Consider the following 17,410-nt stretch of genomic DNA (forward strand, 5'->3'; position numbering starts at 1 on the left):
TTTTTGCTTATCTTAAAACTTGTGATGCTAGCACAGGGGTGTCAAACATAAGGCCTGGGGGTCAGATGGGTCCGCTGAAGCTTTTCATCTGGCGCTCACGCTCTCAGCAGTACTGAGGTGGCACTGCTGAAAGGGTGGCCCACATGATAACTGGGCTCTTCCATATCTTGAAATATTATTAAGATTTGCATATTTTCTTTTCTGTCTTTTGCACCTTATGAGTTCCTAAGTGAGAAAAAAGTGCTTATTTTTGTTATGATCTGTTTAATGACATCACTTCCTGCCTAATGACATAATCTCCAGCCCTTGGCAGGCATCATGAATGCTATTCAGCCCCTGCTAGCACATAAGAATTGATGATGGGAGTAGGCTCATTACTGCACATCAGTCATGTTACAAGCAACAATGAAATGCTAGAGTATATATTTAAAAGATATATACCCCATCATTCCACACCCAATAATATGTTCGTATATACAGGATGTTTTCAATTCTTCAAATAAAATATGATTTCAACTCATTTGACTATTAATACCCTGTTTTTCTATATCAGGGGTATCCAAAGTTTTTGGCAGGAGGACCACATCATCTCTCTGACATTGTGTCGGGGCCGGGCGGCAAAAAAGAATAAATTTACATTTAAAATTTGAATAAATTTACATAAGTTTACATAAATGAATATATTAAAGATGAACTTATATGAATGAATGAAGGTCTTGCAATAGCTCAAAGCCTATAAAAGACCTTGCACAAGGCAAGGCTGGTCTTTCCTTTGCTGCTGCTGCTGCTGCTGCTGCTGCTACTACATCACAGACGTGAAACAGCAAGCAGTGGGGAGAGCCCTTATCCCACAACTCTCACGAGAGGTCAAACAGTTGCATCGGGCCAGTGCAGGCTCAAGCAAGTCTCTGGAGGGCCAGAGGCTCATTGGAGACTGGGTGCTCCCTGAGAGCCGCATTGGGAGTCCTCGAGGGCCGCAAGTGGCCCCAGAGCCGGGGTTTGGGCACCCCTGTTCTATATAAAATGCTCACAATGGCAAACATAAAAAATCTCGGTAAGTAAAATCTTAAGGTAGAAAAGAACGAAATATTAAAACAAGTAAGGCTCAGTCACTTCAAGCCCACCATACATCTGAATGTGAGTTGGATCGTTCTGATAAGAGTTCAGCACATGATGATTCTGACAGGTCATTTTGTGGTGAGAAAGGAAGTCATCCAAATGTACCCACAGAATGCTGTAGTGCAGTGGTTCTCAAGCTTTAAGGAAGCTTTGCTCCCTCAGTAAGTCTTTGTGGGGGAGGGGCTAGGGCAGCGACACAATCCCAGGATCGCGCTACTAAGGGGTGGCGAGGGGGGGGTGCTTGTGACTTACTTTCAGAAGGCAGGGCTGCAGCAGGCTGCAGGAGGTGCCGGGAGCCCTGCGCAACCTTGCACAGCACTCCCTGAGGCTTGGAACTTTCACAAAAAACAGGTGCAAAGCACTTCTGTTTTGCAGGAGGTGCTTTGCGCCCGCTTTTAACGAAGGTTCCAAGCCTCAGGGAGCGCTGTGCAAGGCTGCGCAGGGCTCCCCGCACCTGCTGCAGCCCTGTCTTCATAAAGTAAGTCACAAGCAGCCCCCCTCGCCCCCCCAACTGATGCGATCCTGGGGATTGCTTCCCTTCCTCTTCCCTTCCCCCGCCCCTTAAAGGGATGGGGGAATCTCTACACTAACTAGTGGGTCGCGACCCACCATTTTGAGAACCACTGCTGATGTATCAATTGTGTCCAGAGGAGTTCATAGCAGTCTGTAGCCCAATTTATACTTCTTTCAGCTTGAAAGGCGAGGAGGAAAGCAACATTTGCAGCAAAGGTAAATTAAAGGTGCTCACCCAGGGATCTTCATGCACTGTCTCTCCCATCCCCTTCCTCAAATTAGCATAGCTGTTTGTAGGATAGGTGTGTTCCCCATTCTTGGGGGAGAGCCACAGCTCAATGGTACAGCTGTGCAACAACTTCTACATTTAACTCTTCACACCTTCAGTTAAAAAGAATCAGGTTGCAGTTTATGGGGAAGCCCTCTGCTTAAGAACCTAGAAAGTTGCTGCCAACCAGTGTAGCCAATATAGGGTTCCACGATGGTCAGACTTGGTATGAAGCAGCTTCAAAAGTATTCCAGACCAGCAAGGGGCACCCTGCATATATTTCAAGGTGTTAGGCACCAGGAGTTTACCTTACATAGCATACTTCTGCAAGCACAATGCACAGATGTACAAAAATATACATATGGGGAAGGCTGCAATCCTGTACTTGAGAGTAGATCCCATGGAACTGAATAGAATTTACTTTTGAGTAGACCAGCATAGGATTGGAAGTCTATTTCTATATGCTGAGCATCCGTACTGGACTCTGGGGACAACTTGTTTTTCCAACATTTTATATTGAACAAAAATTTATCCTAGTTTTATGTAGAAGTTGATTCAATTGCTGACTTGCTTTAATTGCAGAATGTATGGATTGTTTAAAAGAAGAATGTTGCAGCTTCCATGTCATCATTCTGAAACCACAATATGATTTCAAAGAATAGGCAAGGGTGTAAAGTTGTTACTTGTCTCCAGAGAGAGTTGAGAAACTACAACAATCTCCCCTATGGAGATCAGCTTTACTCTTACCCAGCTCTTATTGCTGGAATTTGACCTGACTTGTCTCTGTTGTAGCTGAGTACTAGCAAAATATTGGTTTAGTCCTTCACGACTGTCTGCTTACATTCCAATGCCTGAGAATGTCTACAGGGAAATGGTCACTAGTTTGGAGTTATTAGGAAAAATGTTTTTTTAGATGAGCATTTTGTATCTAGTTAACTTATACTTGCTTGGACTGATAAGGAAACATGCATTATAAGCAAAATAGTATCATTCCTTTGCATGACTTTATGAAATTACATGAAGGTGCAAATTTTGCTTTTGGTGTGTATCAGCTTGCACTGTAAATTACTTGCACTCAAGCTGATCAATAAATGATCAATTTGATCAATAATCATGTGCACCTCTTGGCAGAAAGTTCCATTAAAATAAGTAGATGTGCTTAGGATTACCATATAAAGAGGTAAAAAATTGTAATGTAGTAGAAATTATTCCTAATTTAAACTTGCACAAGATCAGGTCATTTGCTAATAGAGCATCCTCTGTTATTGGCTTTACAATCTACTGTACAGTAATCCAAAAAGATGGTCCTGTTTTGCCTCTTGATCAGTTCTGATTTTTGTACTAGTTGGCTAACTATCTCCATTAAGTGTGTAAGCTTCATGCTTCTATTACTTATGCACACACATGCAGTTTTGCAAAGAATTCTATATGGATTAATCTGGACAACATCAATAATATTTTCTCATCTGTTAGTGTACTTGGTTGTAGAGCAATCAGTTCATTTGATCTCTCAACAGAATATTGACATAAGCAGTTGAAAACATCACAATATATCTTTCTAAAGCTCTGAGAATTGAGTTGGTCTTATTCATAAACCAAAGTTGCACAATCACAATGTAGTATCCAATCTAATTACAGTGAACCCTCCATTTAACAGGCTTTGGAAATAACCAACAGTGACTATTAAAAATTAGTAAAAATTTTGCACGTGTGCATGTACACTGTTATAAATGAATTTGCACTTAACAGTCTTTCAGCATTAACAGATAACCTTTCACTCCTATTAATCCATTAAATTGAGGATTCATTGTACAGTAGTTTAAAATGGTATTGGGTTATATGCAAGTGTAGTTCGGCATAACCAAGTGCCCATTGAAATAAATGATTCATACATGAATAGTACTCTACCCCCCTGGAACCCTACAGCCACTGCACTTTCCTCTGCAGCCACTGACACTTCCATTCATCAAATAAAGTGCTGGGTTTCTCTCCCTCAAAAGAGAGAGGGAGTGTGATCCTTTTGTGCCTTTAGTACTCAATTCATTTGTTTTTAATATGAAAGTGATATTTATTGATTGTGTGTTTATATGAAAACATAATACTCACTGGTCTAAAGAGTTTGTGTGCATGTACACACAACCTTCCATTCTGAATGATGTGATTGTTTTACTGGTTAAGTGCACAATGCACATACATACACAGTCCACATTAAATAGCCCATGAAATTATGGTTACTGGAAACCTCTAGATCAGTGGTCCTCAAACTTTGAGGGAGATTTTACTCTCTCAGTAAGCTCTTGCCGGGTAGGGTCTAGGGCAGCAACACAATCTCCTGCATTTTGCAGGAGGTGCTTTGCACTGGCTTATATTGCAGGTTCCAAGCATTGGGGAGTGCTGCGGAGGGCTGCGCAGGTCTCCTCACACCTCCTGCGGCCTTTGTACAAATTGTACAAAGTAAGTCATAAGCACACACCCCTCGGCCCTTCTTAGCGACACGATCCTGGAGATCGGGTTGCTGCCTCCCTCTCCCACCCCTTAAAGGGATGGGGGAAGTGTTACACAAACTTGTGGGTCGCAACCCACCAGTTTGAGAACCACTGCTCTAGATAGGTGGAGCCCTACTGCATAAGCAAACAGTGTCCTGTATACAACTAGAAGTGCTCAGTTACAGTTGTTATGCTATAACCAACTAAACTCTTGTAACACTACCAGTAATAAAAACATGCTGTCATTGGGTCATGGCTGTAGGAAGGGCTGGCTGTATACTGTGATCTTGTAGCTCAGGGGTGCTCAATAGGTGGATCGCGATCTACCGGTAGATCGTGAGGCAAAATGAGTAGATCACGGAGCCGTCTCTTCAAACTGTTAATATGTCAGTTTCGTCTAGTGACTAGACGAAACTGACATATTTAGCTGACACTAAACTGACACTGAAACTGACACTTTAGCTGCTCTTCAGGCATGCAGCAACAAAACTGATGAAACTGACTAGACTCTAGTCCATTTCATCAGTTTTGTGGCACTGCATGCTGGAAGAGCAGGAGCTAAAGCGGGCGGTGGCGGGAGGGAGAGCTGGACTGAGGCGCTTCCTGGGGCTCCGTAGCGGAAGGGGGGAGGGGCGGGAGTGCGAGATGGAGTCGCTCTGTTAGTGATTGCCGTAGGAGGCCCCAAGTGACCCTCCCCTTCCCTTCCAGTCAGGTTCGGCCCAACCTGGCCCAGCCATGCCCGGCCCAGTGGCCCCTGTAGGAGCCCAGAGGTAAGTGCTGCGGCCGCTGCCGCTCTCGGTCGGGACTGACAGGTGAGACGACCCCCCTGGCCCCCCTGCCGCTGCAGGAGGAGGGTCAGTGGGAGCAGTGTCTCCCCCGCCTGCCGCCTGCATGCGCAGCCCCTCTCCATGGAAACGGGGAAGCCCCCCGCCTCTTCCGAGGAGGACCTGCGACGCCTCCCTCTCCCTGCTGGGCTCGGGGTGCAGCCACAAAGAGTTTGGGGGTGTGGGGAGTGGGGAGCTCCTCCCTCCCCGTAGTGCAGCAAGGCTGGGCATGTGCCTCTTGGGGGGACCTGTGGCTGCCCCCAGTATGTGGGGTGGGGAGAGAGGAGAGGCCTCCCGTGTGCTTCCTGAAGCATCTGGTGGGCCACTGTGGGGCACAGGAAGCTGGACTTGGTGGGCCTCCTCTGACCTGGTCCAGCAGGGGCTCCATACATCAAAGGGGGTGTCTGTCAGACGCTTCCTTCCCCCCTGGTAGATCTCCGGGCCTTGCTGGGTTTCAAAGTAGCTCTCAAGCCAAAAAAGTGTGAGCACCCCTGTTGTAGCTCTAATGAGGAATTTAGTACTGGATCCAGAAATCACTGCCTGATAATTGGGGGGAGGGCATTGTGTTTACTCATTTTCAAACACTTATGACTGAACAAAAGCTTGAAAGTGTACGACCAATGCTTGGTGAAATTGTAAATGTTGTGGGAGAAGCTAAGCAGAGAGGGAGATGGCAATGAGGCTTCGGCATCCCTCAACAGTGGAAATTGAATAAATTATGTCAGTATAGACACATAAGCATCATAATTTATACAAGTTACAAATTTTTTCTTAGTCTTGCCTATGAGCTTGTTCAAAATGAGGTGTGTCCATCAGAACTGTGGCAAAGGTAGCTATTACTTCCTCTGATTTACCACAATACACTGTTACTATCTTCCTAAGGTATATCTCTTCAGTCTAGTTTCCTCCATAAGCAGCCAGTGTCACTTCCTATCCTAAAGGGAATGGTACTTCCACCCTTTCTCCAATCCCAAACCTGCCATTAACCTTCTCTGTGACCATAACTAGATATGAATCTCATTAGAAATGAAAAAAGTCAGCGTACCCAGGTGGTATAAATAGCATAAAGTACAGCAGACCCATGGTGTATGGTGACTGTCGTGTAGCTTGGCAGCCAGCCAGACCCTTGGATATTTATCATCATCTATATATAAAACGGATTTTGCACAGCATTTTAAATTATATTTATAAAAGTACTATATGATAGTTGGTGCTTCCGCCACTCTAAACCTTTCTCCAAAACAAATCCCTTTGGAGCCTGTCCTGATCTTCTAAATAATTAATGTTGTGCAAGCCTTTCCATCACCCCTCTCATATAAATATATGGAAGTGAAATTTAGCCTTCTGCTAAATTTACTTGGGGGGGGGGGAGTGTTGGCCACTTTTTTTAAAAGTTACAAAGTGGCTTATAAATAATATAAACAGCAAACAAGAAAGAAAGAAACTGGAGCAGATTTAAGAAGAGCATAGCAAAATAATAGTGCTTGAGTTTAACAGCACTTAAATGTATTTTCTAAAGCACTAGGGAATACAAAGTTATTTGTCTGGCCCAGGAGGGTGGTGTATGTTCAAGGTAAGACTGTCCAAGATTCCATTAAAAGGGTGCTACATCTATTCCCCCTCCTCCACCACCCTAGTGGGAAAATCCAGACAAGGGCATCCCATGAAGACCCCTGGACATGGGCAGGTAAATGTGGAAGCTGGCTACATTTGTGACAGCTCCTTTAGCAGACATGTAGTTGGAGAACTGGTGTTGTGGAATTCACCAATTATGGTGAATGGGGATGTCTGGGTTAAAATCCCAGTTTGGTCATAATGGACCTGAGTGCACTCTAACCTCAGGAACCTTCCAGTATAAAACTGAATCAATAATAAGATATTGAATGAGATAGAGATCATTTAAAAAAAGTTGATGAATGGATGCCACCATCCTTTCCTATTGTCATTCACTTTAATTATGAATCTGTTAATGCAGTACCACTATGCGCAGGTATGAACACACCTATTCTGTAGCCACAGTCATTAGCACAGATTAGTGACATACAGAGGGTTTGTAGTGAAAGTTTTTGCTTTTGTACCTACTATAGTCAGAATGAGGATAGAGCAGATGAGTTTTTATTTTTTTCCTCATCAAAGCACTAACACTGTATATTAGATCCTACTATACTGAGGGAAATGGACACCTTTTACCACCTTGAATGTTCAGATCATACAAAGGATTTGAATGCTGGTTATAGTGTGTTACATCTTTAATCCTAAACACTTGAAAGCAAATCATCCCCACACCTAACATGTATTAGCTCCACAATCTTCAGTACTCCAAGTTAAGCAATTTACTTAAGTATACAACTAGTTGAACCCATAGTTATCCTGCCACCATTTCTGCCCAATGTTGCATATACACAACTGGGCAGAAATGGGTTTAACTAGATGAGCACAAAAGAAGGCGATTCTAGATGTGTGCCCAATTTCAGTTGCAAACACCTTTCCTGTAAAGTAAATCTCATTGAGCTCAGAGGATCTTCCTAATGAATGATGTTTGAATCACAGCCTATGAAGATTTTATGTATAGCGTAACTCAGCCTATTTATAGCCTAGAACAGCCTATTGAACATATAACTTAAATCAGATTAGAATGCACCCAGAACATAAAGATATGATTGTATGTACATGACCTAAATCAGTTTAAAGCTATCCCACAGATTTGATCACACAGGAGATTATATGAACCCCAGTGCAGAATTGATCCTTCCAGAACACAGAGGTCTGGTTGTAGACTCCTGAAGTCTTAACCTGGCGCACAAAAAAGGTGTGATCCTGTATGTGGTTTAGAGCACAGTGGATCCAGTGTGCTTTTCCTCTTTGTCCCCCAAATAATTTCTAAGAGGACATCCCTAGGCACATTCAGCGGGCACCCCCCCCCCAAACTCAGAAACTTACTTCCGCGTGGAGCTTAGCAGGAAGGCATGGTTCGTGTCAGCCCAATCGTAGCCACACTTTCCTGGGAGTAAGCCCCACTGACTCTAATGGGACTTACTTCTGAGTAGACCTGCCTAGGATTGGGCTGTCTAGTGACCTCGGAGTAAGCCCCACTGAGCACTCACTCACTGTGGGTCTCCAGCACGGGCTTGCTCTCTCTGGCTGCTTTCCTGGGAGTAAGCCCCACTGAGCACAATGGCACTTACTTCGGAGTAGACAGGCACAGGCTTGCTTGCCTTCCACTGCCTTGCGCGCTCAGCCCCACTGAAGCGAGTGGGACTCGCTCCGGGGCACACGTGCTGGGGCGGCAGGGCTTCCCCGCGGCTTCCTCCTCTTTCTCCTTTCAGGGCCTGGGGCTCAGGCGGGACGGGAGCCCTGCTGGCCCGGGGGGCGGAGAGGTCCCGGCCGCAGACACTCCTTATACGGCCCGGCCCGCGTTACCTGGGCTCGGGCCAGGCGCTCCTTCTTTGGGCAGCCCCGCGGCCACGCGAGGGGCCTGGGGGGCTCCGGCGGGCCTCGCGCGATGCCCCACACCCAAATATGGAGACATTCCTGTGGGTCGGCGGCGGGCGAGGGCGGGGGCCGGCGGGAGCCTTTATAAAACCCTCCGGGCTCCGGCTGAAGCCCACCGAGCTGCCTGAGCTGGGAGAAGCAGCAACCGGAGCTGATCGCCAGGAACCAACCCCAAGGTGAGGCGGGTGGAAGGGGAGGAGGGCTGGTCCCAGCCGGGGGGGGGGAGGAGGAGGAGGAGGAGGAGGGGGCAGCCCCCTCTTGCAGCAGTGGCAGCCCCCAGCAAGGGGCAGGCTCAGCACCGCTTGGGGAAAAAGAAATGATCCCATCCACCAGCCATCAGTCCCCAAGGGAAGGACTAGCCAGCTGCTTTCCAGTGGAGAGACGAGATGGGCAGCCCTGAGGCCTGCGATCATCTCCACACTTACCTGGGAGTAAGCCCCATTGACTATAGTGGGACTTACTTCTGAGTAGGCAGGCAAAGGATTGGGCTCTGAGTGGCACGTGGCTCCTTCTTCAGTTGTTGCTTCTAACTGAACAACAAGTCACAGGTTGGGCCAAAGTGGAGGAGGGTTAGAGACCCGCTATTGAGATGGGCAGAAAGTTTCTTGAACTTTCCTGGAGCCCTGTTCCATTTCAACTTCGTAGCATAATAGGAAAAAAATATCACATCAATTTAGATCAAATAGGAAATCATTCACTCTTAGGTCTGGGTCTGTGAGGTCCTGCGGGGAGGATTCTGGGAGATGTGGGACTTAAGTTCTACCTCTGCCAAGGGGCTTGCAAAAACTTTGGGCAAGTCACAATCTTCCAGTAGTGGACAGAGTGCAAGTTAAAACTGAGTCAAGGCAGAGTGGAAGCTAAAAATGGCAACGGGCAAGTCTTAAATGCCTGCGATCAGCAAAGCAACTCTGCTTGTGGAACTTGTTGGGTGTTGACAAGACACTGCAGTGGCGCTGAAGGATCCAGCCCTCCTGTCTTTGTTTTGTGCAACACTGCTTCTGGTGAACATCTTATGTGAAGGGGTTGCGCTAGGTCCAGAGTGTAGGTGATTTTGTGTGCATGCTAATTCTTTGTGGCCTCCATGGTCTTGTACTCTGAAAAGGCTGGCCTAGCTGGCAGCCTCTGCTGCTCCTGTAGGTTGGGTTCTGTAGCTCCCTGCTGTCCAGAGGAAAGGCAGGTTCCACTGTTGCAGCATTCTCACCCCCTCCCCATCATCCCTGTCTGGAAATATATTTGAAATGCTTCCCAAGACAGAAGGCCATTCTGCTTGTCCTTGCAGGTTGTATACTTATTGAGGAAATAGCCCACATTTTTTAGGGGAGTGCTGTTGCCTGCAATGGCGCCATTCAGACTTCAGCTCCAGGGTAGTTTCCCCCCCCTCAAAAAAAATTTGCATTTATTTTATATTATTCCCACCCATATTGTTCGCACTTTTTAAAAGCAAAATGGACAACCTCATTTCCCTTCATGTCATCTCCTGAAGGTGCTGGTTACTTCAGTCAAGTGCCAAAATGTGGCCTCATAGCAAAAGGGCGGGATGGGTGGTGTGGGAATTTGCTAACACTCTAAAGCAGGGGTCTCCAAACTTTTTGGCCAGAGGGCCGTATCAAATATCTGGTGTGGTGTGGAGGGCCGGAAAAAAAATTTAAATATAAAATTTAAATAAATAAATTAGAGATGGAACTTAGATGAGTGAGTGAATGAATGGGCTCATTCATTCAACCTCTCTGGCCCTCAGAACACCCTCCAGACACAATGAGAGCACAGTTCTGGTCATGTTCAGCTGAGTGGGCCAGAGGCTTTCAGGGGAGAAGAGGTTGGTCGCCGGCCAAAAAGAGGCTTGCTGCGGGCCGCATCTGGCCCCCGGGGCGGGGTTTGGAGACCCCTGCTCTAAAGTGTGCGTATGTGGGAAGGAGAATCATTTAAATGAAGGGATTTCATTCCAGGTGTGCATTTTAGTATTTGTGTGTTAATACCTTGTATGGGACTGTAGAGGAGGTGGCTCTGAAGCATAACTCATTTAATAGGAAATATTTGGATTTAAACCTGATTGGAATGTTTTCAACTGCAGTCCTAATTCTGCTCCTTTTAGAAGCAAGACCTATTGGAATCCATGGGACTTGGTTCTGAGTAGATATGGTTAGGAACAGAGCAGTAAAACTCCGCAGATATTTTAACCTGCCTCTGCTAAGGAGTTGGCTATTATTTCTGTTGATGTTTTAGTTAGCAGCTTTTTCTGATCAAGATCAACAGAATAAGCAAGGGAGAAACAGAAGATTCATAGTGTCCATATGAACTGCTTTCTCCAGAGGTGCCTGTCAAAATACTATGGCTGATTGCCCAGTGACCAGGCCGCCCTGTCCCAATCTGCCCTTTCCCCAAAGGGGAGAAACTTCCAGACCTATGTAGGTTAAAATTTTGCCAGCAGTCTCTGGCTCATGAGCTTTTCATGGCTTGACACCTGCTGTCCTACTGCCTCTAGTAAACTGTTCTTGCTTCTGTTGCCTCCCCAGAAAGCTGACACCATGTGTGATGAGGATGAGACCACCGCGCTCGTATGCGACAACGGCTCCGGCCTGGTGAAGGCTGGCTTCGCTGGGGATGATGCCCCCAGGGCTGTGTTCCCCTCCATTGTTGGCCGCCCCCGCCATCAGGTATTTTGCCCCTTCTGCCAGCCATGCCCTCTTGTTCCACCTGTAGGCAGGTCAAGAGACACAGCACTTCTTTAACTCCTGTTCTCTTCAGAGAGTCTGGATTAGGGAGTGGCTAGGTTGGATGACTAGGCTGCAGCATCTCATTCTCTCTTCCATTCCTGTTTGACTCCGGAAAATAAAAAGGAAGTGCTTCATTAAAAAAACAAAACACAAAAAAAACCTACTCCAAAACACCCCAAAAGTTTAAGCCTATCATCCTGTGTAAACTTACTTGGAAGTAAGTCCCGTTGAGCTTAGTGGGACTTATTTCAGAGTAAACATGCCAGGATTGGGCTGCATAAGGGAGTTTTAGCAGATCTGGCTGGTTCATTTTATGGAGTTGTGTGAGGAATAAGTAGTTTGGAATGGGAGATAACTTTAAGAATTAGTACCCTTTCAGATAAGGTAGAGGCATGCATTGAAATAAGAGGTGCCAGTCAATACAGCAGACAACTGTAGTGATAGACGAACGATCACAATGAATGACAAAGGATGGAATCTGGGTTTTCTGGTCCCTCTTTGTACTCAGTGAGGCTGCTACTATGGGCTTCCATTATACACCTTGTTATTTGTTTCCAGTTTGAAGGAAAGGGTTCAGGGCCTTGACAGGAGGTAGAGAGTTACTTCTTTGCTTAGTATAGAGAGTGTGGCACTTGGTGTGCAACTATTCCATTTCCTTGACCCTTGGAAGATGCTGAGTCCTTTTCCCACTTCCTTCCCAGGGTGTCATGGTGGGTATGGGTCAAAAAGACTCCTACGTAGGTGATGAAGCTCAGAGCAAAAGAGGTATCCTGACCCTGAAGTATCCCATTGAGCATGGCATCATCACCAACTGGGATGACATGGAGAAGATCTGGCACCACACCTTCTACAATGAGCTCCGTGTGGCCCCTGAGGAGCACCCCACCCTGCTCACTGAGGCCCCTCTCAACCCCAAGGCCAACCGTGAAAAGATGACCCAGATCATGTTTGAGACCTTCAACGTCCCTGCCATGTATGTGGCCATCCAGGCTGTGCTCTCCCTCTACGCCTCTGGCCGTACCACTGGTGAGTGACAGTACCAGAAATGGAGCAGCAGGGATGCCAAGGGATCCCCATGAACAATCCAGCCAGACTAGGGGGCACCCAGACATTGGCAGAGTCTTGACCCACTTTTGCAAGGAAGGGGGTTGTTATGTCACTTGCACTGGCACCATATCACCTGCATGCCTTCACTGGCACTCTCTTTAGGCACTCTTATCAGCCTCCAAGAGTAGGAAGAACCCCCCCAATGGCTTACTCTTCTCCTGCAGTTTTGCCCTACACAGTGTAAGGAGACTCCATATCTAGCCATTAGCTGGGACACTTCTAAAGGAAAGGGTGACAGAAGGTTAAGTGTAATTACCAAGCATCTTTGTATGTCTTACTTAGATATAGGCAAGATTTTACCATCTCCTTCCTGTAACTGTGTGTCATGTATCAGCTTAATCAACTTAATGCTGCAAGTTTGTGATAGCAGGTTTGCAGCCACTATTGCAAAGTTTCTGATGGTTTTTTCCTCTAGGTATTGTGCTGGACTCTGGCGATGGTGTCACCCACAACGTGCCCATCTATGAGGGTTACGCCCTGCCACATGCCATCATGCGTTTGGACCTGGCTGGCCGGGACCTCACTGACTACCTGATGAAGATCTTGACTGAGAGAGGCTACTCTTTTGTCACCACTGGTAATGAGCGCAACCTTCCAGCCCTTGTCTCTGCCCTCATGCTTGACTGGCATCCTGATTTAGAATAGAGAATGCCCCTTTTCATTGATTCCTCTGCCCTCTCTTTGACTTGTGGCTCTTAGAGACAGAAGTAGATGCCTTGAAGTAATGTCTAGGAAATTGGCATTTGGCTGTGCTCAACAGGCACAGGCTGAACTCTGAGGCTAATGCACAAGCATTGAGTGTTTTCTCTGCTTGTCTAATGCCGTTGGGCTCTATAAAGTTCAAATTCAGAGGGAGCGAGTCTGGCCTTGTCCATATATCATGTGGGCTGGACTCTCTAGTATCTGCTTTCCTCTAGGAGTATGTCATCACACTTCTTAAAAATTTGAGCTTCAGAGTTATGCCCAAGTTGTCCATGCCCATCTCCCATTTTCTGCGCTGATTGGCTGCACTGCTCTTCTCCCCCTCTGGGAGGGAGCCTTGTTTAGCAGGCTACTGAACTGGTCTTCTTCTTTCTGACAGCTGAGCGTGAGATTGTCCGTGACATCAAGGAAAAGTTGTGCTATGTGGCTCTGGACTTTGAGAATGAGATGGCCACTGCTGCCTCCTCCTCCTCCCTGGAAAAGAGCTATGAATTGCCTGATGGGCAGGTCATCACCATTGGCAATGAACGTTTCCGTTGCCCAGAGACTCTCTTCCAGCCATCTTTCATTGGTAGGCATTTTTCTCAAGTGCTCCTCAATGTGATCTCTTTGCTGTGGAGGGTTCTCTGTGCATGTATGCAGAAAGCTACATTCACCTTTCTATTCCTTTATCTTCCCACTGTCCCCAGGTATGGAATCTGCTGGTATTCATGAGACAACCTACAACAGCATCATGAAGTGCGATATTGACATCAGAAAGGATCTGTATGCCAACAATGTCATGTCTGGCGGTACCACCATGTACCCTGGTATTGCTGACCGGATGCAGAAGGAGATTACTGCCTTGGCTCCCAGCACAATGAAGATCAAGGTATCGATTACCAACTTGTATATATTAGGCATGCTATCGACTGTAGTAGGGGAAGAGACAATGCCTAAGGCTATTGTATGCATTGAATCACAAGCGGTTTTTATGAACATATACTGGAAATATAGTTCTTTAGGCTTCCCTACTTTAAGAGTTCTGTATGTAGATTATTTAAAATAATGGTCTAATTCATATTAGTCACAATCAACTACATTGCAACAATGGGGATGTAAGTGAGCTGCGATTAGGTCCCATTTCAATGATTTTAATAGGATTTCATTTTAGCTACCATTTCTAGATTGCGCCCGTTGTCTTCCTCCACTTCAGTATTTGCTGCCTTCCTGAGTTCAAATTAAGTTGCACACCAGTACTTCTGGCTTACTTGAACCATCTAAGTATGTTTCACTAAACCATAAGGTCCCCCTGGCATGGCTCAACTGCTCTCACTGGTATCTGCTCTCTACTTGTGAACCCTATAATCCAGCTGATGATGGCTCAGTTACTGTTTAAGTGTAGTGCTGTCACCATGGTCTGCTAAGATCCATAATCTGTTAGGGAATGTGGAGGATGGTGCCCCGTTGCAAGATGAGTGAATGCAATGATATCCCTGGTTCCTTTTAAGTTTAGCTCTCTTATACATAGCAAAGTCATCAGTGCCCCAAGCAGCGCCAGCGTCATAAGACAGGTCTGCCTAGGCATGTGCTGGGGAACACCTCCCATGGGCCCCACCTGTCTGCCCCATGGGAAGAGGGAAATGGGGTGGATAAGGGTGGGAGATAGTGTCACTCCTTCTCCGGCTTAAAACTGGATTTTTATATAGAACCCATTATAAATTTGTGCAATTGTTGATAAATGCCCCCTTTATTTTTGTTGCTTGCCAACAAAATCCTTCTTTTTGTTTCTTTCAGATCATTGCCCCACCCGAGCGTAAGTACTCTGTCTGGATCGGTGGCTCCATCCTGGCTTCCCTGTCCACCTTCCAGCAGATGTGGATCACAAAACAGGAATACGATGAAGCCGGCCCATCCATTGTCCACCGTAAATGCTTCTAAACATGTTTACAGAAAGGATCATTATTACTTGGTAACCACTCTCAGGATGACGACATTGTGAGTTGCAGGCTGTTGAACACCTGCCATGGCCACGTTAACTTTCTATTTTGTAACAATGTCTTTGTTGCTGTTGCTGCAGATGCCATGTGACACTGAGTGTATGTAAAGTGTACATAAAATTAATTTATTTTACCTCATTTTCTTATTTTTCAAACCATGCCCTGTGGAAGGAAACCAAAATGAAAAAAACTTTCAAGAAGCATTAAATCATCAGTCATTCTGTCATGCCCCAATACCACTGGCTTTGTGTTTTCTTTTTGCTCTAAAATATCACAGGGTGGAATCTTTCAAACCATTCCTTCAGGCTTTTTTCGGTGGTTGTAATAGAGAAATGGATGGGATAGGGCTTTAAAAAAAATGACAGCAATTATTCAGTACAACAGTACTACACCATGTAAAAAATTTGGACTTTGAACTCCATAATCACATTCTGTTTTCTGTGATGACGGCTGTTGAATATTCACAGGTGCCAGTTAACCAATGGATAAGTAAAGCTGAGTGCTTTGCTATATGTAAATCTGTTACTCTCACACTGCACAAAGTCTTAGAATGATTTATCATCTGAGGATCTTTCCAAATAAGTCAAATAATTTCAGTGGAATTTGCGTATCTATATCCGTGATTTTTGAACCCAGCCTCTGCCCTCACAAATCCGGTTTTGCAAAAGATTCACAGCATACCTGGAATGTTTCTTTTATATACCAGCTCCATAATGAAAGGAGAGTCAATTCTCTGCAGAATTCAAAATTCCTTTTTAAGGATATAAGCAACAGTCTGATACAGAGTCAAACCAATGGTCTATCTCTAGTTTCACTGACAGAAGCTCTCCAGGATCAAAAGCAAGAGGCCTGTCCTGCTACGTGAGATCTTTTAAGCAGACATGCCAAGAATTGAACCTGAGATATTACATATGCAAAACATGTGCTCTGCCACTCAGCTACAGCCCCTTCTTCAATTACTGGCTGTCAAACCTAGCCAAGCCAAGGGACTAAAATACCCCAGCATTCAGACCATGTTAGTAAAATACAGGTGGTGTGCAATGGGATTGTCGACCCCCAGTTGTTGCTTTTTTTGGCTTTTTTTCCTCAACCATTCCCCCTGAAGGAAACATTAGTTTCATTGTACAAAGCGATCACACAGTTGGAAAGGCCTGAAGGTCATCTGGACCAATCTACTTTGAGCGTGATCCTGTTATATTGCAAAAAGTCAGAGCAGGTTACACCAGCCTCCTCTGAGGTAGCTCACAGACTGAACTTGACAATATCACTCACGCTCTTAGCAGTACTAAAGGAAGCCCTCCTGAATGCAGCCCTGCTATAGTCCTTCCTCATATTAAACATACTGGACAATAATGTTTAATAAAAGCCCATTAATCCTTTTCACTCACTTCCTCTTGATTCTTAGAAGCCTTTCCATCCTCTCTGAATCAGGAAGAACTTGCCCTTAATTCTCACCTTTTACCTTGGCATAACTGACCAAATCCAAGCCTTGTATAATCTCCCAAACCACAACCCTTATGTGGATCTGTAACTCCAACCATCCCTAAGTGGTTAGGTATTTTAGCAGCAATTGCAGGTAAAATATCTGTTTGAAGTTTCTAGACAACCCAAACCCAGGTGGTAACAGCTACGCTTGTTGAGTCTTAGCAGTAAACTTGCTATCAACTCCCTTACAGGGCAGGTGGACAATCCATGCATTACGATGGGATCCTCAATATCCCACACTCTTGACAGCTTACCCACGATGTGCCAAAAGCAGTGAGCAGCTGCAGGCCACAGGCTCTGTGCCAGAGGAGACTAACACAAGGACGCATTCAGGAAAGCCAGTCCAGATCACTGTGCTTAGTAATGAATCAAATTAGCTTTCCGGAATGCCTTACTGGAAATTCTACATATAACAGATGTCCAATGACATAAAGTTGGAAAGATGATACTTTTATGAACCTTGTCATTCACTGTGGGACAGCAACAGTGGAAGCAATCAAACAGGATTCGTCTTATCGGTTTAGGGTTCATTCAGTTGAAATTTTCCAGGTCTATAGACCCCGGAAAGCCACTGCCACATCAACAGACAATACTGAGCTAAATGAGCCAATGGTCTGATTCAGTTTTAGGAAAAGTTTCTTATGATCATTGTGAAATAGTACTTCAGCCTGTGTGTGTGCAGGAAAAAGTAGACTTGTGCAATCTGTAAAATTTGGCAAGT

At 45.5% G+C, this 17,410-nt stretch overlaps 1 protein-coding gene across 1 annotated transcript; it reads left to right on the plus strand.

Moving 5' to 3' along the window:
* Positions 1 to 8,769: 8,769 nt before the first annotated feature.
* Positions 8,770 to 15,440, plus strand: ACTA1 (actin alpha 1, skeletal muscle). Its single transcript, XM_066616819.1, has 7 exons — positions 8,770 to 8,878; positions 11,216 to 11,356; positions 12,118 to 12,442; positions 12,939 to 13,100; positions 13,605 to 13,796; positions 13,915 to 14,096; positions 15,002 to 15,440. The coding sequence occupies exons 2-7, from the start codon at positions 11,228 to 11,230 to the stop codon at positions 15,143 to 15,145; spliced, it is 1,134 nt and encodes a 377-aa protein (XP_066472916.1). The 5' UTR covers positions 8,770 to 8,878; positions 11,216 to 11,227; the 3' UTR covers positions 15,146 to 15,440.
* The last annotated feature ends 1,970 nt before the right edge of the window (positions 15,441 to 17,410 follow it).

Source organism: Tiliqua scincoides, chromosome 1, assembly GCF_035046505.1.
Source record: "Tiliqua scincoides isolate rTilSci1 chromosome 1, rTilSci1.hap2, whole genome shotgun sequence".
Taxonomy (NCBI): Eukaryota; Metazoa; Chordata; class Lepidosauria; order Squamata; family Scincidae; genus Tiliqua; species Tiliqua scincoides.